The sequence below is a fragment of the Heptranchias perlo genome, chromosome 6 (genome assembly GCF_035084215.1).
Source record: "Heptranchias perlo isolate sHepPer1 chromosome 6, sHepPer1.hap1, whole genome shotgun sequence".
NCBI classification, from domain to species: Eukaryota; Metazoa; Chordata; class Chondrichthyes; order Hexanchiformes; family Hexanchidae; genus Heptranchias; species Heptranchias perlo.
Window position 1 is genome coordinate 23,702,212 of NC_090330.1, and position 25,367 is coordinate 23,727,578.

The 25,367-nt window shown below is 42.4% G+C and overlaps 1 protein-coding gene across 6 annotated transcripts in view; it reads right to left on the reverse strand.

Annotated features, from left to right (window-relative positions):
- The window catches only part of nbeaa (neurobeachin a), a 637,170-nt gene that overhangs the window by 27,923 nt on the left and 583,880 nt on the right, over window positions 1–25,367 (reverse strand). For 5 of the 6 annotated variants that reach the window (XM_067985944.1, XM_067985942.1, XM_067985940.1 and 2 more), the window contains 3 exons: window positions 10,953–11,042; window positions 7,022–7,214; window positions 4,577–4,648 (listed from right to left, as the gene is read on the reverse strand). In XM_067985944.1, the coding sequence (XP_067842045.1) occupies window positions 4,577–4,648; window positions 7,022–7,214; window positions 10,953–11,042 (355 nt within the window). Of the gene's footprint in view, window positions 1–4,576; window positions 4,649–7,021; window positions 7,215–10,952; window positions 11,043–11,343; window positions 11,407–25,367 lie in introns of all 6 variants that reach the window. The other variant, XM_067985943.1, reaches the window with a different exon arrangement.

The window sequence follows — 25,367 nt, forward strand, 5'->3', positions numbered from 1 at the left end:
CTCAATTATCTGCTTAATCTGGGCAAAAGTGCTACAAATATGAATTTAAAAGCTTGCTGCTGAGAAAGGCTTTTTATCTATGTTGTGTACAAACATTTGCTCCTCCCAGTAAATCAGGCTCTCTCGGCTTCCTTCTATTTTGCACTTGTGTCCCACTGAGTTTTTTTTTATCTCCTTCAAAGAGATTTTAAAAACAGCAAACTGAGACACTCATGGCAGAAGAAAAACAATTTGACATGCAAGGCCAAACTTCTCAGTGCCTTTCAAATGAAAATAAAGCAAGAGTAGTAGCCCATATCTACAAGACAGTTTGATTTAGTAACCTCTCAGTAGAACAATCATTCTGGGAGCTAAAGAAAACATGTCCTTCTACCGAGAGGGGCCTTGGAGTGACAGGAGCACAGACACAAATACAAAGTTAAAACCCAGTAACCATATGTCATGAACCTAGCAACAGGAAATGTTAGGGAACCTACTGATTCCTAGATTGAGGGTGATCAGGGAAAGCAAACCACATCTAATGAGTCCATAGATTCAACTTGCTTTATGCTAAAAATTAGAGTGGAAGTACAACAAATTCTCATTTTTGTGTAATTTATCAGATAAGATTTTGTGAGGAAACAGTGGGCTCAATTTTAAAAGGGCAGTGGGATGGCAGCGGCTTGGGTGGTGGGGGGGGGGGATTTGCGGGCGCCAAACCCAGAAGGGAAGTAGGCGGTTTGCAACCAATTAAAGCCTCTTCCGGGTTTTGTGCCCGACAGGAGCTGCACATCTTGGGGGGGGGGGGGGGGTGGGGGTGCTGTAGAGAAAGAGAGCGAACTCATCGGCCATTGTGAGAGAGAGTGTGAGGGGGAGACAAAGATCGGGGGGGGATGGAGAGGACATCGGACACAGAGGTTGCGGGGGGGGGGGGGTGTACAGAAGACATTGGACATCGGAAGGAGGGGTTGTGCAGTAGACAATGGGCATCAGAAGGGTGTGCATAAGACATCGGACATCGGAAAGTGGGGGGTGTGCAAAAGACATCGGACATCGAAAGGGGGGGGCTGTGTGAAAGACATCAGATATCGAAAGGGTGTGCAGAAGACATCGGACATCAGAAGGGAGGGGCTGTGCAAAAGACATCGGACATCGAAAGGATGTGCAGAAGACATCGGACATCAGAAGGAGGGGGCTGTGCAAAAGACATTGGACATCGGAAAGGGGGGGCTGTGCAAAAGACATCGGACATCGGAAGGAGGGGGCTGTGCAAAAGACATCGGACATCGAAAGGGGGGGGCTGTGTGAAAGACATCAGACATCGAAAGGGTGTGCAGAAGACATCGGACATCAGAAGGGGGGGCTGTGCAGAAGACATCGGACATCGAAAGGATGTGCAGAAGACATCGGACATCAGAAGGAGGGGGCTGTGCAAAAGACATTGGACAGAGAAAGGGGGGGCTGTGCAAAAGACATCGGACATCGAAAGGGTGTGCAGAAGACATCAGACATCGGAAGGGTGTGCAGAAGACATCGGACATCGGAAGGGTGTGCAGAAGACATCGGACATCGGAAGGGAGGGGGGAAGACATCGGAGAAACATCTGATATCGGAGGAGGGCGGTGCAGGTGATTTCGTGATATCGTTTGTAGGTATGTTTATTTATTTTTTTACAATAGGAAATGTAATTTTATTTAATTTATTTAGTTTATTTTTGACTGACCCGGCCCTTTGGTGTGAATTGGAAACTGTGGGAAAGCCGCCCAGGTAAGGTCAAAATCTTTTAAACTGTTCAATATGCCAAAAATAAACTACCTTTAGTACTTTAATGAGGTACATTTGCTTGTTTAAATATTGTCCCGCTGGCTTTAATTGCCGGCGGGACTTCCGGGTTCGGGAGCAGTGCGCACACCCAGATGACTCTGGGTCATGCGTGTTCTTCAGTGGGCTGGAGCCGGGAATCCTGCCTGCTCCAGATTTCTCTGGTTTTCTTTGCCCCCCACCTCCCGTCCTCAACGCACCCGAACTTTCATTTTAAAGTTGAGCCCGGTGAGTTTGATTTTCGTCTTCACTGCCTGTATGGTAATCTGGTGGGGTGGATTGCCCACCCTTTATAGAACCCACCTGATTTTCATTCCATTGATTTCAGTTCTACAATGAGCGGACAGCCCACTCCGTCGGTTTACCGTCCTGGTGGTGAACACAGAAATCTACCCCTGTATTTTCATACATTGAAAGTAAAATTGGATGCAGTGTAAAATGGGCGGCTAATCCGATCCAGTCAGTATCCCAGCAGGTGGGTTAGGTTAAGATTACCCACATTATTTTTATTAATACAGGAATGAGAGCTATAGGGCTAGAAACAAAAAAATTGATTCAATTTAGCTATAAAAGTGAAATAATAAGCTTATACGCCTGTGATATGACTTTTCTTTTTCATTCATTCTTTGGATAAGGGCATCGTTGGCATGGCCTTACAAGTGTCTTCTTCTCTTAGTCAAATGTCTAATCTAAACACACCTGAATGCTATACCTTTTACTTCCCCCAAAATAGGGAAAACTGGATTTTTTCCTCAATCATTTTACCAAACAAACCTAACTTAGAGAATTATTACATAATTATGCACAAGCTGGAAACTTAATGTTTTCCAGTCAAAGATTAAACTATGTCCAATCCACTTGATTTTCTTTGTGTTCGGTATGATCCAACCCCGTCTCTTTTGAGAATATAACTTTGGAAGGAAATACAATGGCGAACAGGACTGTTTTTGAGAAACTTAAAAGTTCTTCACTTCTCAAATAGTTAAAAAGTTTGCTTTTAAAGATGTTTTTTTCTTCCTTCCTCAGACCAGTTTGCTTTGAGATTGAAAATTTTTAAAGACGATATTGGGGGTAATTTTAACCTAAACCACCACCTAGCAGGAAACTGATGGGATCAGATCAGCCCCCTTTTACAATCCATTGTGGAAAGTAAAATTGGATGCGGTGTAAAATGGGCAGCTAATCCGATTCAGTCAGTATCCCACCGGGTGGGTTAGGTTAAAATTACCCACATTATTTTTATTCATACAGGAATCAAAGCTATGGGGCCAGAAACAAAAAAATTGATTCATTTTAGCTATAAAAGTGTAATAATCTTATACACCTTTGGTATGACTACTTTTTTTCCATTCATTCTCGGGATAAGAGCATTGCTGGCATGGCCGGCATTTATTGCCCATCCCTGGTTGCCCTTGAGAAGGTGGTGGTGAGCCTTCTTCATGAACTACTGCACTCAATGTGGTGAAGGTACTCCCACAATACTGTTGTTAGGTAGGGAGTTCCAGTATTTTGACCCAGATACGATGAAGGAACGGCGATACATGTTCAAGTCGAGATGGTGCGTGACTTGGAGGGGAACTTGGAGGTGATGGTGTGCCCATGAACCTGCTAACTTTGTCCTTCTAGATGCTGGAAGTTGCAGGTTTGGGAAGTGCTGCTGAAGAAGCCTTGGCGAGTTGCTGCAGTGATTTCTGTAGACAGTACACACTGCAGCCATGGTACGCCGATGATGGGAGGGGTGTTGATGTTTAAACTGGTGGATGGGGTGCTGATCAAGCAGACTGCTTTGTCCTGGATGGTGTTGATCTTCTTGACTGTTGTTGCAGCTGCACCCACCTAGGCAAGTGGAGAGAAGCCCATGTACTCTTCCTCCCAATTTCAATCAATCAGACCACACTCCTCAAAGTCAATTTGTTGGGGAATTTACAACTCCTATGTTACAGGCCAAAAAATTGTAAAATGCTAGGTAATAATTTATTGCATTTATGTCACTACCAACCATTTATTGAATGGTAACCACATGTATTGATGCACAGTTTAACTTCTAGTACAATTACACCTTTATGACAATATTAGAGATTTATTTCCAAGTTAATTTTATTATCTTCAGTAATTTCTTGTACCATGGATCGCAGCCAATTTTGTTTGGAAATCTGCATGTTTCTAACTAAAGTAAGTCAGGGAAAATTATATCTCCAAAAAATTCCCTTTCCACACCTGTACTTTCTAAATGCAGCAACGGTTATGCATACAGGAAGTTATATTTTGTATTATTTAGTGCATATATATTGTTTTCATGAACATAACAATTCTAACAAAGACATCATGGAAATACTGAGTTTGATGAATAGGGAACACTTAGCACTTGGAAAAGAAGTTTTACCCCATTGAACTCTGACATGACATTTGTAAATTCAAGTAATATTACCTTCAAAGGGATAATTAGAAATTACACAATCATGTCACTGATCCTTTGAATGGGAATTATTGTAATTCTGAAATAAAACTAACCTTTGCACCAAGATTATAGAATGTTAAGATGGGCAATTTTATTGTTACAGCTAAGAATAAAATTGTATGTCTATGCCTGAATATCTTTATGCTAATTTTGATCAAGAAATAGTGATGGATTTATCTTTACTTTCCACCTAATTACTAAAAACAACTGTTATATCTTTGACTCGTTGCCCTTAACAGACTGCAGCAAGAGGAAACAGTACAGTCCTAGTCATCTCATTCCAAACTAGAACACCACAGTCAGCTACAATGGATTTACCAATCAATGGATCCATTTCAATCGGCAAGTGATGGGCCTGTTCCAGGGAGTATCCTGGAGCTCCCCTAAGACCTGCAGAGAAATAATAAAAAACAATGTTTCACAAATGACAGAACTAATGTAATGCACTTATAAAATGCAATCCTTTCAGGTATACTACTTATAGTAGTAAAGGTGGGTTATGGGCAGAATTGTATCTGGCTTCACGCTGTAGAATTCCCTTTCTGAACCCCTTTGCCTCTCCATCTCCAAGAACCTCCTTAAAACTCACCTCTTTGACCAAGCCCCTCCCATTACCTCTTACCTTGGCTTGGTGTATATTTTAATTCATTATACTTCTATCAAATGCCTTGGGACATTTTTCTACATTAAAGGCATTACATAAATGTTGTGGCTGATTCACTGAACTGACTGATACACTATGTATTTCAATGGGCTGAATTACGTTTAATTTTTGTCATTCACAATCAATAGAATCAAAATCTGACCCTCTAGATTAACTCCCAAGCAGTGAAGACCAAATCTACCCCATGGTCCCGTGCCAGTGCTGAATTAAATGATCTTAGCCACTGCAAAAGTAGTGGCACTAAAATTTGCCCCACTTTTCCTGGGCTACGGGACAGAAAATTCAGCCAGAGCTCTTGCTTCCGATCAGTATCCAATTATGCTTGCATATGTGGACATTAGATGAGGATAGGAGTGGATTCAGTTATGATGTACGATAATGTCCAGGCTTACACCTGAAAATTGTTCATTTGGTGAAGATTCCAGAATGTCTGTGGAACCTCTAGGGTGAGAGGTTGAAGGGGGAGAAAACTAGAAAAAAAGACAAGGCACTGAAGCTATTTTGAGATTTTTGTAAATTTTCTAAGTTTACTATCCCCTTCAAAGAATTTTGTGGCTCTACACTACATATGCCCTACTTCTCCATAAATTCATATTGCTGGTTTGCACATAAAAACAGGGGAAGGGCTGGATAATGGAAAAAAACTGCCATAAGGCCCCTCGAGCCTGCTTCAATAAGATCAGAGCTGATCTTCTACTTCAACTCCAATTTCCCGCCATATCCCCATATCCCTTGATTCCCTTAGTGTCCAAAAAACATCAACAGTTTTCAGATCTGTATATTTCATAATTCTTTAATCTGTTAAAAAACATTATCTACCAAATAGTCAGGTTTTCAACTTGACACACTGCAGTATTTTTATAAATGTGACACTCTTGGATCTTTGATAAATATAAGCTATATTTCTTATAGCATTATTAATAGAAGCCAGGAATAGGAAACATTTCCAAAAGATATATTTGAATGGCTCTGAAAGATAGTCTTATAGAGAGGATTAACTATACACATATTACAGTACCACACACAAATTTCACAACAAGGAGAAAATGTCCTAACATTAATGAAGTTGCATACCGGCTGTCATTCAGAAGCTCTACACATTTTACCGGAGCATGTTGTTACCTGAAAAGACTACAAGGATCGATATCCAATTAAGATGAAGGCTATGTTCTGGAATGTATAGTAGCAAAAAGGACAGTATTTTTTTTTCTTAACATATTAAAACAATACATTTCAATGTGTTCCTTTATTTAAACAAATCAAATCTGAGTTTAGAAGTTAAAGAGATGGTGAGCATTACTATTTGCTCTAACTATTAATAGTGATTAATAAAAGCATAAACTACACCTTTATGTAGGTTTTTATGGCCTGTAAAATGTCTATTTGAAGGCTGGTCAAGTCATAGATGTTAATTTTACAGCTGGTTTGCCAATATCTTGAACTTTACAGAGGGTATATCACACAAATATTCCCAAGGTCATCACAGAAATTTGTAACAATTTAAATTTAAATCCAAGGCCACCAGAAAATTAAATAGAGAAGTGTAAACTATAACACTACATATTTTGTAATGCCACTTCAGAAATATACATCAGAAGTGCTACAACAAGGATATCGGAACTACGGCCTGCAGTCCACACGAATGCTATCTAGTTGGTGAAGCACTATAATATCCCCACTATCCTATAACAGTATTGCTGCCCATTCAATTTCTTATTTTAGCCTATTAGAATAGACAGCAATCTGGAAAAGCTGGAGGAAGTTGTTTGTAATGCCACTATGTAAATTTAAGGAAAAATTAATTAACACATATATACACTGAGTTTTCTTTAAACAGTACTAGATTCACATATTTAATTTTAGTGGGACTGGTAGTTTGGAAAGATCTGATTTCAGTGCTGATCAGAAATTTATATCATCCCAGTCTATGGCACAAAATGTAGGCACACTAGTCTATTGCACCACCAATAATCTACTGCCTTTATTTTGTCATCTCATTGCGCTTATTGTCAGGAATACTGAAAATAACAATGACCACAAAATAACAAAATTCTATGTAATGAATGTTAAAAAGATTCAAAGATAGTGTTTTCACTTACCTACAGTGTTATGCCACCTATTCACTGCAAACAGCCTGCTGCAGGTCACAGTGACCACAGCAGGGGTGCTTAGGTGAGGCAGCGTGTTGGCTGCCACATGGGTAACAGGGGAGTTGGATGGAAATTTTAGCACCATTATAACATCTTGTTGCATCTGATCCTTAAACATGAGTGGGCTCTGTGGAAGGAAACACTGTTGAGTAGAAACAAAGAGGAGAAAACAGAAGAGGCAGAAGGGAAAACACAATTAATGCGGAGGTCTGGAAAAACAGGGAAAAAAACAATAGGTAAAGTATTTACATGCATCAGGAAAATGTGCTGCTATTTTGACAAAACAAACAGCACCCATATCTAGGAAGTCTAGAACTGGACCAGTACAATAGGGTAGGTAATAAGGGGTCCAAGTGGAGCTGGTATCATCAGGTACTACAGAAAGGGTTTCATGTAAAAGAAACATTCAGCACAAAAACATTTCTGTTCATTCTACCAATGAATAACAAAACAAAAATATATTGAAAAGAACATTTTACATTTGGCCAACATGGTTAAATGAAAATACTTTCAGTAAACCATGTTGTGAAGTTCTAAATCATATGATACACAGTGAAATATTAAAAATATATAACATTATTATTTTAGTCATATTTTAGATGTTGCAATTGGCACCATCTGTTCAAACTCTGTGAATAAAACACGTACCCAATTGTTAACTGAGTGAAACACTATGCGGCCAAAAATTTGCTGCCCTTCCAGTGCACTCTGATCATAACTATGCTTGAAGGATGCCTGAAGGGCTGCAAATTAAGCCGAGACCTGGATATGCCAGGTCCTGGCCTTATTATGGGGATTCTGGGATGGCCTGCTGGGGCAGAACCTCCGCCCACCCCAAACAAGGTAATTAGCATGAGAGGGTGGGGACTCCTAAATCAGGAGTTTGCATTTTCCCACAACTTTGGCAGGGTCAGTGGCAAAAATCTTGTGTAGGTGCTTACACTAGGATGTGCCCCCACAGAATTTTGGGGCCCATAATACTAAATTTTAACCATCATTTTGAATAGAACATGTGTTACTTGAAACAAAGATTTTTTCAGAAATGTATGACTTTTTCCAACTACATCAACCTCTCTCTCTACCCACTTTGCAAATATTACTTTATCAGTAATACTCCTTCAGACATTATCAACCACTTTATTCTTCTGCTGGCTATTAACCCACTACTATTATACTAAGTACATGTAAGTGAAATAAGGATAATTTAGATCTTATTTTAATTTCAGCTGTAAAATAACAATAGAAGCAGTTTCAGGTTTTTTGGTTTGGTTATCTATTTTAAATGGCAGTTGCATCATCATTACAAGGAATACAATATGACAATTTAAATAGTAATTGGGTCCTCTTCCATCTCCCTTGAGTATTGAAGGAGGGGACCAAAATTATTTGAAAGGCAATTCTTCAAATCAGATATCTAAACCTATCTACATGTACTGTATATTATAGATTATCTACTTGCAGGATTTCCCGTGGCATTGCTCATGCAGTCCTGGGTCTGCAGCATGACCTATTAGGTCACTACTCTAAACAGGAAAATTAAGGTAATTGAGGTTTCTGAGAAACTCCTGAGGTCAACCAGAGGGCAGTAGTAACTACTAGTAAATTGTAGGCTCCAGAATGTACACACACAAAATCACTAAGAGACCTCCTATAGTGCTCTAACCATCATCTTATAGTGAGTCTGATGACGTGCTGTGCTTTAAGGACTATGTAACGTGCAATATATTATTCTGCTAAAGTAAAACTGTGTCCCTTCAAGTCTAAAAAGTCTAATTTCTGTGAAGTAAACCCTGGGTGAGATCAGAGTTTAATTGTTCATCATGCTGCAAGTCACAACCCTGACTTTCTCTTTCTCTAAATGTCATTGGTAAAGTCAGTCTGTCATTGTAGACATTCGAGGGTCGATTTTAAGTCCTGGGTGGGAATGTGGTCATAGCAAGCGACTAGCCCATCTCAGAGCGGATGCAGCAAGGCCCAGCCAATTGTAATGTCCGTGCCTCATTAGAGCGCCACTGTCTGACTTCCCGACCACAAAGGTTCTGGAAATTGGCTGGAAGTGCCTGCCCCGCTGTTAAAATCCGGCAGCAGGAGGCGACCGTCAGGGACAAAACAATCCCCCTGTACTAAGTTAAGTCTGCGGGGGTGGGGGAGGGTGTGGTCTGACGGAGATCGCGATCAGGGGAGGGCAGGGAAGTGGGGGTAGGAGAGGCCCAAGGTTTCCTTGTGGGCTCTGGTGGAGGACTCCTGCTCTTCCTAGTCCACAAGGAAACATTTTTTTAAAAATTTACCTTTCTGGACCTTTTCTGGCCTTGGATCCACTTCCCAATACCTTTGACCAGGCAGGGAAGCCACCACTGCTCCCCTGCTCAGGCCTCAGGTTAATATTGCAGCCAGGACCCAACGACATCACTGGAGCCCAAACTGCTTATTTAAAGAAAGATCCCGCCGGCTTCAGGTGGGTGCTCTTGCTCCCTGCAATTTCAAATTGTAGTTGGTCAAATTGGGGCAGCAAGCCAGTGAGTAGGTCCCCCGCTCCATTTTAACTGCCCTCAACCCTTCCTGATGTCCACCGGATGGGGGAGGGGGAGGGTTAAAATTACCCCCATGGCTCCTGTGTTAATGAAGATATTCTCAATTGCTGGGCAACTAGTACATTGCTAATGGCTGTTTTTTTCTTTATTTTTTTTTAAAACTGTGGAACAGAAATTTGTAGTGTGATACTTGAAATATGATAGGAAAGCGTGCCAATATTATTTGTTGATGTCCCATGGTGTTGCTCAAGTAGAGAAAAATTTAAAATAAACACAAGAGAATGCCTTTTATTCAAATATTGTCTCTTTCTTATTTTAGTTTTAGACTGTAACCATTTGTGTTCTTCGGAATATTTTATTACATTTTTGCTGCTTGTATTACAGCAACTAATTGCCTTTTAATTTTGTACCCCTTTATATTTGCTCTCTGCATCATGTATCTCTCCTGCTCTACTATTTTAACTCTTATTAATATCTATTATTACCCCCCCATTTCTAGTTGCTCTACATTTGTCTCAGTTTTCATCATCTATATTTCACCTTCTTTCAGTCTCTCTTTCATCACCTCTATTATTAATCTTAATAGTACAGTACATCTTTATTATTGTTACCCCAGGCTCTCAGTGATTGTTTATTTAGCAAACACAGACCCTTGAAAATTTTCTCCTCCCTCTGTATGTGTTCCCTTGCCGCCTCCCTCCTATAATTGTCCCCTCTATTGCTTCTCACTCAATCTCACGCCTGTAATCAGTATCTGTTCCCGTCCATTAGATGTTTTACTGGTTCCCTTACCAACTGTGTTTACCTCCTCCCTGTTCGTCCAGTGTCCCAGCCCAGATCACCAGTTTCAGTCTTGCACTAGCTAGTCACTGCTTTTAACCATACATGTGTGGTAACTCCTATCCTATGTCATCAGAGGAGTGAGAGAAAAGAGATGCTTACTGTAGAGTGGCAGCATGTGCTAAGTAAGAGAAGTGCAGGCCTGAGAATAACTAGCTAAAATGAATGGATAGAAAATCATGCAGGTTGCACTGACTTCCAAAACCAAATTCCCGATATGCGCTCCTGTTCGATGATATTCTGGGAGTGCAAATTCATAAAATCAATCCCAATGTTTTATGAGATACCCAAACCTAATAAAAGAGTCTATGCTGTTCTTATTTTGGGGGAGGGGTGATTATAAATTTATGGTAACTTTATTTGCTAATAATAATTTGTGACATCAACCAGATATGATCAGTTTTTGCTCTTTGTAGAAGTGTGCCTTCCTCATCTGTTGCAACTCTGCATTTTGTTTTTACACCAGGTGAAGTTCAAGTAAAACAGATTCCAAAAACATTATTTCTCACCAGGTGCATGGCAGAGCTTCGAGGTGGATGTGGCTCAATAAGCAACTGGGATGGCATTTGTCCAAGGTTCTGTATGTGCGCCTCCATGGCCTGAAGGAGAAAAGAATGATTGTCATGATCAATATGCATCAAAGTGGGTCAATGCTCTGGTTGACAATGCAAGCAAATCCTAGCTCAGCTAAGGTTTCTGGAAATTCATCGCAAATGTGCTCCTCTTGCAGTCTGCAAAATTAAACTAAATGTTAGTTGTGGTCAATACACTTTTCCTGCAACATGCTGAGATTAATCATTTCTTTATATTCAGGTTAAGGGTTAATAAAAAATGTTAACTGGTGACAACATGCAATAAGATTATAGGCCATTGAAACACCAATGCTTTAAATTGAAATACCTTTACAAAATCTGATGCAAGGAGAAAAGTATAGGGATCTCTAATGAAATAAGGCTCTGGGATCTTTAAAGAAAAAGACAAAATGGTCACAGGCCAGGAAGCAATTATCCTTTTAAAAAATGCACAGAGGAGAAATGGCAATTATTTAATTGCTCATTAAAAAGAATTCTGACATCTTTCTGTGACTAAATAGTTATCTCACCCATGGCATTTGAGTTTTTTGAACAAAATGTGCATCATTTTATTTTTCCAACCCAGAATGACCACCTTGTTAGCTACATATTCTGTACAAGGGTCTTATTTAGATAATTGTAGCACTCTAATTCTCATATAAACCAAACTGACTGATAGAAAAGTGTAATGAATTAAATGTTACATAAACTACCAATTATGCCCTACCGTAGAAAATCAGGAAATAGCTGGTTTCACAGTGGAGACAAGTCAGTCAGCAGTGCACAGATGAAAAGCCATAGTCTGTCAAGCAAGAGGAAAATTCCTTCCAGCTATTTTTATTACCAAGAGGAGAGGTAGCCAGTAATTTGTTCATTTTCTATAGAAGGTCTGATCAGAGCAAATGGGATTAAAAAGCATTATAACCATGGAGCCTCTGTATGCTTTGACAAAGCAGGAAAACTAATACCAACAGCTCAGTTCAACTTTAAAAACGTGAAAGTTAAATGTTGACAAGAAACCTATAATTTTGCACATCGTAGCAACTTTTACTCCCAAATTGATGGAACTGTAATTAGGCCACAAAATTTAAAGAGGCTGGGGGGAGGGAGACATATGTGTATACTGTATTAACAAAAGACTGGACATGGATTCAACATAGATCCCAATGCTGGAGAAGTTACTCTTTTCTCTTAAGGTCGAAAGGTTCTATACATTTCCACATGATTTAGTATGCTGGCAGTTCCCTTGATAACAGCCATACTGTTTTCACTGTCATATAATTTTAGCATCCTCAACAGAAACCTGCAGAAAATGTAGGTATATCCATAATGCAAGTACGTTAAAACCTTGTTTTGCTCAGAGATTGTGACAATATCAATTAGTTAGCCTGATGTTGGAACCTGAAGGGTCCGGCATTTTAAATTTTGCTGAGAAGTGAAAAATAAATACTCCATGCACCATACGGTGAATACACTCCATGTGGAACAGGTTTTTGTTTCCCCCTTTATACATTAACATAATGATTCTCAATCTGGAAAGTGAAATATTGTTCTTCAGATTTGCCTCTCCATGTGGCAGGCTTGGCTGTAGACAATGAGCACGCAGAGATGTTTATAAAGAAAAATAACATTCAACCCCAGCCCTTTCCATTTATACATATTGAATAAAAGATAGGAGGGAGCTCAAAGTCAGCAACAAAATCAAGGGGTTCAGAGTATGTCAAGGTGCAACAGAAAAACCCGAGTGTCATTTACACACACTAATCTAAACTCCAGGACAGACTTACAGCCTTCAATTGCCTCCAATCTATTATTTGTTATGCACAATTTATGTCTTATTTCTGGAACCTGTAAATTCCTGGCAGCTAACCAGCATTCACAGCTCAATCAAATTCTTCTGGAGTAACATTACTGAGAGTGTGTTACAGGCATTGTGATACAAACAAAAGCATCATATGAGTGGTAGAAACCAAGGTATACTGTGATTGTTTGTTAAAGTAGAAGTAACATGCTGGATTATTCACTACTTAATATATATTTAATACCGTTATTTATTATCAATGTGACAGTCATCAAATGAAGGTGAATGAAGGGCAGAGGAACAAAAACATACCTTGTTGAAAACTTTAAATACATTTTGAAAATAAATTTATAACACAGCCTCACGACAAATACATTGGTGCAACAAAAGTTTTAAAGTTGTCACAATTTCATACCACAATTCCATACACTAAGCACAACAAATTCTATTTCTAGTGCTTTAAGAATATTAGACAACATAAATAATGGAAAATACAACAAAAATTAAACAATCTGCAATATCACTATTCTTCACAACACAAGCAGCAGACTATTAGCAAAACAGCCTTTTATCACTCCACAATTGTTTATGCCAAAGATTATCAAATTTTTCTAGGGAGAACTCTGCAATGCTAGACATACCCCTGGGGGTCTCCTGTAAATATTGCCATGTTCTTGAGAACACCCTGTCCTAACTTCTGAAAGCAAGTGGCAGCCACCCAAAGGCAAAGAGTGCCATCAAGATCAAAACCATTGTTCATTAGCATTAAGCAGCAGAAATAATGTGCTAGTGAGTCAACAAATACTGATGACAGACAGAAATTTGATAACCTTGCAAACTCCCTTGGAATCCCTGGACCCCAGTCTGAAAACCAATAGCAAAAGTTATGAAGAGTAAAATCCAGCTATATACTTTTTTTGTTCCAATGTTAAACTTTACTTAGCCAAGAAAATTGTACAAGGATCATGGCCTAAATTTTAGTCTGGAAGAATGGGTGGGATGGGGGCGGGGGGTGTGGGGAAGGTGGTAAAAATTTTAAAAATCTAAAACCCGACCCCAACCCGCGCACTTCCAGATTTAAAAGAGGCAGGACAAGGGGCGACCAAATTGCTCTGAGGAGGCGGGTCGGTCACTGAAAGCTTTCAAGAAGGCTGGGGGCCTCCATTTTCACAGCTTTTTTTATTTTTAACCCCTCGGGGCCGGGATTCCCGGACCTTTTGCTTCATGCCACGTGAGAGGAGGTGAGATGGCCTGAAACAGCAGGTAAGTGCCTTTATAGCACAGCTTGTGGGCCCGGAGGGGCAGGAGTGTCGATCAGGCTGGCCTGTCAGGCGGGAAACCGACAACAAAAAAATAAAAGACATCCTTACGTCAAAATCATAAGGATGTGCGGGAAAACCGTACTTCCGGGTTTCCCATCAGGAAATCCCCCCCCCACCGCTGTTTTCCCAGTTTGGTGTTAAAATTTAGGCCCATGTGTCTTACAAGGATCATGGGCATGATTTTAACTCGAAGCCGGGAACCCAGCGCATCCGCAGATATTCACGTGGAGAACCCAGAAGCTAAATGAGTGCGTAGCAATCTGCGATCGCAACTCAACTGTAGGTAAGTATTTGTGCTTCCAGATATCCCATGCGCCAGGCAGCCAGGTTGACAGGCTGGCTGCCTGTAGGAAGTGAAAGCAGCCACGAATTGGAGAGGAGGGAGGGAGGGAGAGATCGTGGGCCATGGAAAAAAGTGGAGGTGTGGGGGGAGGTAGATGACATGGGTGGGCCTTGGAGAAGATCGGTGGGGGGGGGGGGGGGGGCTGATCGCAGGATCCTATCAACGCCAGGTGAGCTTGTTGGGCTTGGATGAAGCACTCTAACACCTCTGGGCCCATAAGCAGTGCAATAAAGGCACTCACCTCATGGATCCGGCCCTTCCCACCTGCTTTCACCTGACGTGAATCGGAAGTAATGGGATACCCGAACAGGTAAGGTTAAATTTGTTTGACATTTTTAACACAAAAAATTAAGTGTCTCAACTATCGCGATGAGGTACATTGCCTCTTTGAGTATCGGCCCGGCGGCTTTAAGTGGGGACGAGACTTCCGGGTTTCTGTTGCACGCGCATCCAAACACGCCTGGGTTAAACCAAAAATCAACCATTTTTACTGCCCACCCGTTCTTGGGGGTTGAAATTACTCCCCATGTGTCAGTGGAATCTCCTGACTTTGAATTTTAGTCCAACTTGAAGTAGTGCTTCACTAATAGTGTCCTGCTATGTAGGGCTAAACAAGAACACTACCACTTTAAATAGTATGGTGCGGCAATGTTCTGCAAGTAATAGTGGAGTTAAATTGTCATAATGTCTTCAGCTGCAGCTTCTTTATTGTGAGAAGGTGTCAGTTTTTAATTTGACGTGAGGAAGAAAATTATCTGTTTTGCCAACCTCTAATTTCTTGACATTTTAATGCCATAATCGTTGTGGTTAGCACTGAAAACTATGGTTCCACCTGTCAAGGATGAATGAATCAATACCCTCAAGCTGATCATCACATCTGAAAATGTCTTCCATCTCAAGCATTTCACAGAATGGCTGGGGGATATAATCAAACTGTGGAACACTTTCTTTCAACACTGAATAGTCATCATTGTGATAGGAAAACAACCGGAGAACATTGAAAACAAGAATAATAGAATGGAGTGTAACAACAAATCTGCTCACTTTGTTTTAAAACACAAAAAATACTGTGTGTTAACTCTCCATGTACCAGAGGATTTGTTCCATCAGCTCCAGCAAAAGCAGTCTTCTAATTACGCTTTAGAAAAAATATTTTTCTCAACTCCATTACCTTAATAAAATTTCAAATAGTGATTTTTTTCCAGCTTACTTTATAAACAAAACAGAAAAAAATAATTGAGATAGCCATAGTACTAGAATCATATATTTCTATTTTAATAATTATGTTGATTCATCAGTGCACCTCAGAAGTGTAGTAATTTCAAAATCATCAGGAAGAAAAAAGAGCAACTTTGGTAAAGAAATATTACTGATCTGACCAGCAACAATTTAGATAAAGAATAATGGATACCTCTTAGTGAATTAAAAAAGCAGTTTAGGGGTTCAGTTGATGTCAAAAATGCAAGAGTGATGGTCAAGTAATTTACACTTGTCATCCAAACACCAAGATTGGGCTACTGCCTTACATTAGCTGTGTGATATCTATTATTGTATATTAGAGCACTGCAATTTTCCCCTCAAACTATTATTTTCCTTACTGTGTGGTACTGTATTTCCATTTGAGGTGAAACTAGTCTTTCATTATATATGGCAAAAGGGTATTATTAATTTTGTAATTAAGGACCTGACTAAGTTGAATTTCTGAAGTAAGATCATACCTATTTACATAAAAGGTATATCCAAATTTTATTTAAAAAGTGAATCATTTCTTGCCTTATATACCATACACATTACGATTGATAAAGGAGCAAAACACTTAATACAAAATACACATCTTAAGCTTCTTATAAGTTTAGGAGACACAAATGTGGCTCACTATACAGCACCATGAGCAGACCATTCCTCGTTTCCATTGGTTTTAAAATCTATTCCAGTGACTCTTTACTATCTTTTATCAGCTGACTATAATTTTCTGCACTTAAAACCTACATTCTTTCACTGGATTGGATTGAGTTAATGTCACTGGTTTGACCACTTACATTTCACTAAACACCTGCTTCATTATTGTTTCTATTGCTGCCAACTACATCTTTATAAGGACTAAAGGACTTCATTAGTTTCTTGGCAACCAAGGTCTTCTTAACTTTTCTAAATAAAATAACACCACAAAATAATACTAATGGGAATTTCAGCCCAGTCTGCCTCCTGATGGGTCTAAGGTCGGATAGGCTTATGCACTGCTATGGGCCTAGAAAAGATGCCATAATGAAGGAGGAAGCAGGAAATTGATCGCTTTATGAGCTGAAGAGTGGGTTGATCCAGGCCTGGGAAAACCCTTCCTCATCTTCAGTGCAGCATTGGAGCAGTATGGTGTAACTCTGATTTTCCAGACGATACCACTGGTGCATCCTTACAGGCACAGCAGCCTGCCCTGGCTGTGGTAATAACACCATTCCAGCAAGCTGGGACAAGCTTTATGGCAGGCTCCATGGGTGCATCTCTGCTGGTGGACCAGACCTCCTGAAATTTCAAGCCATCTGTATTTTTTTTAAGACAGAACACTGCAGTAAACTGCATTAACAAATTTACTTTCAACGAGTTAACGCCTTCTGTATAACAGTGGAGAGGGAAATTTCAGACAGACATGTTAAATATTCACAAGCTAGTATCAACGCAGCAAAATTTCAGGCCAGTAATTTTTAAGAACACAATTATTTACTTGCATAATTCCATTCTTTTTCTTCCAAACTACATAGTAATCCTGTTCAGTTTGGGTTTCACTGAATGAAACCAACTGTTCAACCATGGCTGGTTGGCTGAAGCTTAACCACATGGTGGGATTGTTCAGGCCTGTTTCTTTGTAGTTCCATTTTTTATGAGTTTACTGATTTATGATCAAGGCCACTGAATTGTAGTTTTCATCGAAAAATGGACAGAATTACAGAATGTTATCCCAAAACAACAGTAAAATTCTTGGAGAATTCCATCATCCCTTGTAATAAAGTGAAATTCATTCACCATAAACCAGTGCCTCTATGTAAAGGTAAGTATGAACTCTAAAGCACTGGTAACAATCTTGAAATTCTGTGTAATAAATACAGAATTTGATTTCTTCAGTTACCTTAATACACTATCCCTGGTCAGGATGATTTTGGTTATGATTGTGGTATATTGCGGAGGATTAGAATTTTGGTCAACTGAAAATGTCTGCACTGCCTGTTCCATCAAAGTAGATCACTGCTTAGACCAAGTATTTGGAATGATTAGTCTCCACAAATAGCTGGCTAGTGACAAACCAGCTTTATGAACCACAGGTACACGAAACCTTTTGAATCAACCAGACAGTCGGAGTTAGAATTACCCCGCTGTCTGCTTTGGTTGATTCAAAAGGTTTCTTGCCTGGGGAGTAATGTGGCGGAGTGGATCATCTGCCCATTATAGAACTTGTCCGATTTTCATTCCATTCAATCGGATGTAAATTGAGCGAGATCATTAATGGGCAGGCGATTTGCTCTGTCACATTACCTCCCAGGTGGTGAAGTTCAACCACTTCCAGAGCCTGATCGGTGAAAGATATCAGCTCATCCCAATTCAATGCTAGTATTATCATTCAGGGGCAGTTTCAAGGTTTGCAACTGGTGCCAATGTCTCTGGAATAGGCAGTCGGTTCTCAGGAATATGGATGCACTGGCACCACCCTATTTTAATTATATCAAAACAAAATATCCTGATGTGATTGTCCTTTTATTACAGTTGCTCTGTATTCTCATTCCAACTGAATGAAAACAAATTGCAGTGGTATTTCATAACACAATTTTATTGCATGAAAATCAAAACAAACATTATAGCCCAGATCTTACTCTTCAAGGTTGATTTTCAATGGGATGGTACTTCTCCCTCTCCTCTGTGTCCGCTCCAGCCTCCACCCATTGGGGCTCATTAGAGGTGCAGGGTAGGCTCCTGGTGGAATGCCCACCATCGCAATGGAGCCCACCAGTGCTAATGAGGAAACTCCATCAGTGCTGCAGTGGGGACACCAGAAGATACACAAATTACTTAAAGGGGCAGAAGCTCCCTTAAGATTGGAAAAAGGCCTTCAGCAGGTAAGTCCCAAGGACCATCTGGAGAGAGAGAAAGTTTCTACAAGACCCTCTTCCTCCATTTGGGTACTTACCACTCAACTGCCACTTCCCACACAGTGGCCCCAGGAAGTGGTGGTAAATGCAAAAATCTGTCGGGACCCTAGGTCCCGCTCCCTCCACCAACATTTACAGGTGGCAGGCAGGAAAGCAGTAGGCGGTAAAGGAGTGGACAGTGGGATTGTTAAGGAGATTTCCCCCCACATTTTCCTTTTTGAAGAAATAATAAATTCACACCAACTACCTGGTGTTCCTTTCTTGCTGTGTGAATGCATAGGATGACTGAAAGTATCCCAGTGTTCAAAATCTCCTCTCTGGAACATATTGCCAGAGTTATCTTTCCTTCCATTACTACTGTACAAAGCACAAATTGAAGGTATGTTTGTGCATGTAAGTGAAGCATTTTGAATGAAAGTGTACCTAAAGCTTTTGTGTGCATAAATGGTCTAATGAACTTTAGTTACAAGGCTGAACTGACTTGGGATGCAAGGTAATCCTAGGAATTGTTTTGATTGTTGGGGACCTTAGTATCTGTAAGGTAGACATTATTCAGCAGAAAGCAGACGTACAATTAGATCAGTCTTTTTCATATGATGGTATCTCACTCTCGAGTCTCTTGTGGTTCTTCTTTTGTTTGTATTTTTAGGATAATATAAAGCCAAACCAAAACCAAATGGCCTCATTTTTACAAATTGCCAAAAATTATAACATATTCACATAATACATCACATTGGCAGCTCAAGACCTACAGTGTTTGAGCACAGGACTCTTGATTAAGGAAACAAGAGTTCGAACTCTAGTCTTGAGATAAAAACAGAAAATGCTGGAAAAGCTCAGGAAGTGAGGCAGCGTCTGTGGCGAAAGAAACAGAGTTAACAGCCCCGATTTTAGAATGGAGGCGGAATGGCAATGAGGGGGTGAATGGGCGCATGGGTAACCCGACCAGTAAAATATGTCCATTTCCCACGCGATCGCAATTGAATTGGTGCCACTTAACGTGGCTTCCGGGTTTGCCGTCGGAAAGCTGTGCAGCAGACGGACTGCGCTCCCGCATCACAGGCTGTCAGCTGGAGGAGCTCTATTTAAAGGGCCATTGCTCCAAAGGCTTTTTCTGGAGCAAAGACCCAGAAACCACAATGGAACAGCACAGGGGCAAGGCTGCTCCAAGGTTCAGCGACGTCCCACTCCAGGTGCTACTGGACGGGGGTGAGAAGGGAAGTGTTTTACCTCGTGGACGGGAGGAAGTGCCCTGCCCCTGCCACCAAGAAGCCCTGGCTCGAGATGGCAGAGGAGGTCACCAGCAGCAACAACTTATCCTACACCTGGATCCAGTGCAGGAAGCAGTTCAATGACCTAACTAGGTCAGCAAAAGTAAGTACACTTATTGATTCTCCTACACTCCGTGTTTCAGTTCACCGCCCCACCCCCCACCCAACTCATTCTGCATTGCCAAGACTACCCTATCACATCACTCCTCACACCCACTTAAGGCTCAACCTCAAGTTACCTGCACTTCCTGATCTCCCCATTAGTCACCCCACCATTACCGCTCACCCCAATTCTCATCCAATGTGATGGCTCTGTCTCATAATCACCCTCTGATGCATCTCTTTCACGGTCAGTCTCACCCAAACCAATGCATTCATTGGTTGGCCACTTCACCATCACTCACGTCTGTTCTTTCTCCCCTTCTAGAAGAGAGTGCAAAATGCATGCGAGAGGGCAAGGACTGGAGGGGAGGCCACAACAAGTAGTGGTCCTCACAGACGCGGAGCAGGAGGTGCTCGAGATCAGCTGAACCCTTGAGTGCCTGTCTGTTGGGGACGGCAAGACTGGTACCCCAAAAACGTCTGGTGACACAACTTAAAAATTCATCACACACAATATGAATTGATGTTAACGATGCTTGCCATCTTCAACACGACACAACTGTGATGATGCTTAATATTGCCTTCTGTTCTCTTACAGGCCCTTCAGTGACGGCAGTGACAGCAGAGGGCGATTCCTCAGAGGAACTGCCGGCCTCTGAGGGTGCACCGTCACATCTTAGTGAGCCATCCACAGTGAGCCATGCTCACACCTCAATGGATCCTAGTAGGGAGTTAGTTGGGTTGACACCTGGTGAGTCACCGCACACAAGTGAGCACAGGTAGACACAGGTGGCAGGGGCAGCTGTGGAGAATCCACATCTTCCCCAGGTTCTGCTCAGCTGCACGCGGATGCTGAGCCCTGGGGGTCATCCTTTAAAAGGAGAATGATCGAGGGAGGTGAGCAACTTTCTTTTTCATTTGTTCATGGGATGTGGGTGTCGCTGGCGAGGCCGGCATTTATTGCCCATCCCTAATTGCCCTTGAGAAAGTGGTGGCGAGCCACCTTCTTGAACCGTTGGTTCTCCCACAGTGCTGTTAGGAAGGGAGTTCCAGGATTTTGACCCAGCAACGATGAAGGAACGGCGATATATTTCCAAGTCGGGATGGTGTGTGACTTGGAGAGGAACGTGCAGGTGGTGTTGTTCCCATGTACCTGCTGCTCTTGTCCTTCTAGGTGGTAGAGGTCACGGGTTTGGGAGGTGCTGTCGAAGAAGCCTTGGCGAGTTGCTGCAGTGCATCCTGTGGATGGTACACACTGCAGCCACAGTGCGCCGGTGGTGAAGGGAGTGAAAGTTTAGGGTGGTGGATGGGGTGCCAATCAAGCGGGCTGCTTTGTCCTGGATGGTGTCGAGCTTCTTGAGTGTTGTTGGAGCAGCACTCATCCAGGCAAGTGGAAAGTATTCCATCACACCCCTGACTTGTGCCTTGTAGATGGTGGAAAGGCTTTGGGGAGTCAGGAGGTGAGTAACTCGCTGCAGAATACCCAGCCTCTGACCTGCTCTTCTAGCCACAGTATTTATATGGCTGGTCCAGTTAAGTTTCTGGTCAATGGTGACCCCCAGGATGTTGATGGTGGGGGATTAGGCGATGGTAATGCCGTTGAATGTCAAGGGGAGGTGGTTAGACTCTCTCTTGTTGGAGATGGTCATTGCCTGGAATTTGTCTGGCGCGAATGTTACTTGCCACTTATCAGCCCAAGCCTGGATGTTGTCCAGGTCTTGCTGCATGCGGGCTCGGACTGCTTCATTATCTGAGGGGTTGAAAATGGAACTGAACACTGTGCAATCATCAGCGAACATCCCCATTCCTGAACTTATGATGGAGGGAAGGTTATTGATGAAGAAGCTGAAGATGGTTGGGCCTAGGACACTGCCTTGAGGAACTCCTGCAGCAATGCCCTGGGGCTGAGATGATTGGCCTCCAACAACCACTACCATCTACCTTTGTGCTAGTTATGACTTCAGCCACTGGAGAGTTTTCCCCCTGATTCCCATTGATTTCAATTTTACTAGGGCTCCTTGGTGCCACACTCGGTCAAATGCTGCCTTGATGTCAAGGGCAGTCACTCGCACCTCACCTCTGGAATTCAGCTCTTTTGTCCATGTTTGGACCAAGGCTGTAATGAGGTCTGGAGCCGAGTAGTCCTGGCGGAACCCAAACTGAGCATTGGTGAGCAGGTTATTGGTGAGTAAGTGCCGCTTGATAGCACTGTCGACGACACCTTCCATCACTTTGCTGATGATTGAGAGTAGACTGATGGGGCAGTAATTGGCCAGATTGGATTTGTCCTGCTTTTTGTGGACAGGACATACCTGGGCAATTTTCCACATTGTCGGGTAGATGCCAGTGTTGTAGCTGTACTGGAACAGCTTGGCTAGAGGCGAAGCTAGTTCTGGAGCACAAGTCTTCAGCACTACAGCTGGGATGTTGTCGGAGCCCATAGCCTTTGCTGTATCCAGTGCACTCAGCCGCTTCTTGATATCACGTGGAGTGAATCGAATTGGCTGAAGACTGGCTTCTGTGATGGTGGGGATATCGGGAGGAGGCCGAGATGAATCATCCACTCGGCACTTCTGGCTGAAGATGGTTGCAAACGCTTCAGCCTTGTCTTTTGCACTCACGTGCTGGACTCCGCCATCGTTGAGGATGGGGATGTTTACAGAGCCTCCTCCTCCTGTTAGTTGTTTAATTGTCCACCACCATTCACGACTGGATGTGGCAGGACTGCAGAGCTTTGATCTGATCCGTTGGTGGTGGAATCGCTTAGCTCTGTCTATAGCATGCAGTTTAGCATGCATGTAGTCCTGAGTTGTAGCTTCACCAGGTTGGCACCTCATTTTTAGGTACGCCTGGTGCTGCTCCTGGCATGCTCTTCTACACTCTTCATTGAACCAGGGTTGATCCCCTGGCTGGTTGGTAATTGTAGAGTGAGGAATATGCCGGGCCATGAGGTTACAGATTGTGCTGGAATACAATTCTGTTGCTGCTGATGGCCCACAGCGCCTCATGGATGCCCAATTTTGAGCTGCTACATCTGTTCTGAATCTATCCCATTTAGCACCAAACAACACGTTGGATGGTGTCCTCGTCTCCACGAGGACTGTGCAGTGGTCACTCCTACCAATACTGTCATGGACAGATGCATTTGCGACACGTAGATTGGTGAGGACGAGGTCAAGTAAGTTTTTCCCTCGTGTTGGTTCGCTCACCACCTGCCGCAGTCCCAGTCTAGCAGCTATGTCCTTTAGGACTCGGCCAGCTCGGTCAGTAGTGGTGCTACCGAGCCACTCTTGGTGATGGACATTGAAGTCCCCCACCCAGAGTACATTCTGTGCCCTTGCTACTCTCAGTGCTTCCTCCAAGTGGTGTTCAACATGGAGGAGGATTGATTCATCAGCTGAGGGAGGGAGGAGGGTGGTAGTAATCAGCAGGAGGTTTCCCTGCCCATGTTTGACCTGATGCCATGAGATTTCATGGGGTCCAGAGTCAATGTTGAGGACTCCCAGGGCCACTCCCTCCTGACTGTATATCACTGTACCGCCACCTCTGGTGGGTCTGTCCTGCCGGTGGGACAGGACATACCCAGGGATGGTGATGGAAGAGTCTGGGACGTTGGCTGAAAGGTATGATTCTGTGAGTATGGCAATGTCAGGCTGTTGCTTGACTAGTCTGTGGGTCAGCTCTCCCAATTTTGGCACAAGTCCCCAGATGTTAGTGAGGAGGACTTTGCAGGGTCGACTGGGCTTGGTTTGCCTTAGATAGTGTCGTAGGTAACTGCGGGAATGTCTGAGATAGTGTCGCAGGTAAGTGCGGGAACGTCTGTGATGGAGAGAGGCTAGCCTCCGTTCAGCTTCAAACACGGCTCACAAATGAGTCCATTCAGGCCCTCACAATGGTCGTTCGGACTCAGGGTGAACAACATTCTGCCGCCTTAAACAGGCGGCAGACAGATACTTTAGAAGTGGCCTTCCAATGCATCACACATGTCCACCACACTGTTCTCCAGCAGGGTGATGAGAGTGACATGGGCCTAGTCCAGGGGAGGGATGATGGCAAAAGGGGACATGGAAGTGGGGACGCCACTCAAAGCGCTCCCACATCTCACCTGTTGCCCCCCTCTTAACCAGTATCCGCAATGCTGCCTCCTTTCCAGATGGCTGAGTCTGCACAGGTGCAGGTGGAGCAGTCTTTGGAGGGGCCCAAAATCCAGAGGGCATAGACCCAAAGCATCTAAGCAGTCAGGGCACAAACATGAGCAATCTGCCACTACCTCTGCTGCAGCCACAGGGGATGCACCACACAGAAGTCGTCAGAAGAGAAAGGCGAAGGTTTTGTGAGCACGAAGAATATGCACAAGGGTGTTTGACAGACTGTCAAGTTTTTCATTTATATTTGTTTTTTGTTAAAGCCACATTAAATGTTATGATTATCACCACTACTGCCACGTCTTGTCCATTCTTGACTGGCTTTTGTGATAAAAGGGAAGGTATGTGATAGGGTAGAGGGCAAGATTGACAAAAGGGATGATGGTGCAAGGCAAGGAGGGTGGTACTGGGACAAGTTAAGAAACAAAAGATTGGTCTAGAGGAGCTGTAAATGGCAACACTTGCTATCACAAAAAATGGGAGCAGTGGTTATGATCTCGTCTTGATGGTCATTTGTATTTCATCTTCTCCTAGCTGGTGAGTTTGTTAACATCAGGGATAGAAAACCAATCCTGAAAAAGTCAATACCCACATGATCATACAGGTGAAGCATGTCTGTTGGGTTGACCAAACAGTGGCGTTCAGTATCTGTGGGGGTATCCATAGACTCCACTGTCTCAACTTCCCATCCAAGGAGAACAATAGGAGTATGTTGGAGAGAGTATTTTGTGGACATTGGAGCAAAAATTAGAAAAAAGAAAACCTACTTCACTGGAGCAGGATAGAGCACATATGGGACATGCACTTTTTCATTAATTCTCCCTCCCCCATGTTTCTAAAATCTACTAGGTTGCATGCTTCTCCATGACCCATGCCTATGTTGCCCTGTAATCTGCCAACGAGAGACATATTTTTGGCAGGGAAGGACAGTATTTTCCCTTTTGGCAGAATGTTCTGCTTCCAAGAGATGTTCCACTTACAGCCTGAAAGAGAACTAACAAAATGTATCCCAACTATAACAGGCAGATTTGAGTGGCAGGCAGTCATGGGATGTGAAACCACAACTATTTGGTTAGTTGCTGTCTCAATTATACTGCTTTACTTTTTCAACATAACATTCTCAGGTTATAATTTGGACTTACGTTTGCTCTGGCAACACTTAAAGGGTTATTAAAGCTAGTGCTTTGTACAAAATGAAAACCAAAGAGAATGGTTGGATAATGTAATTTATT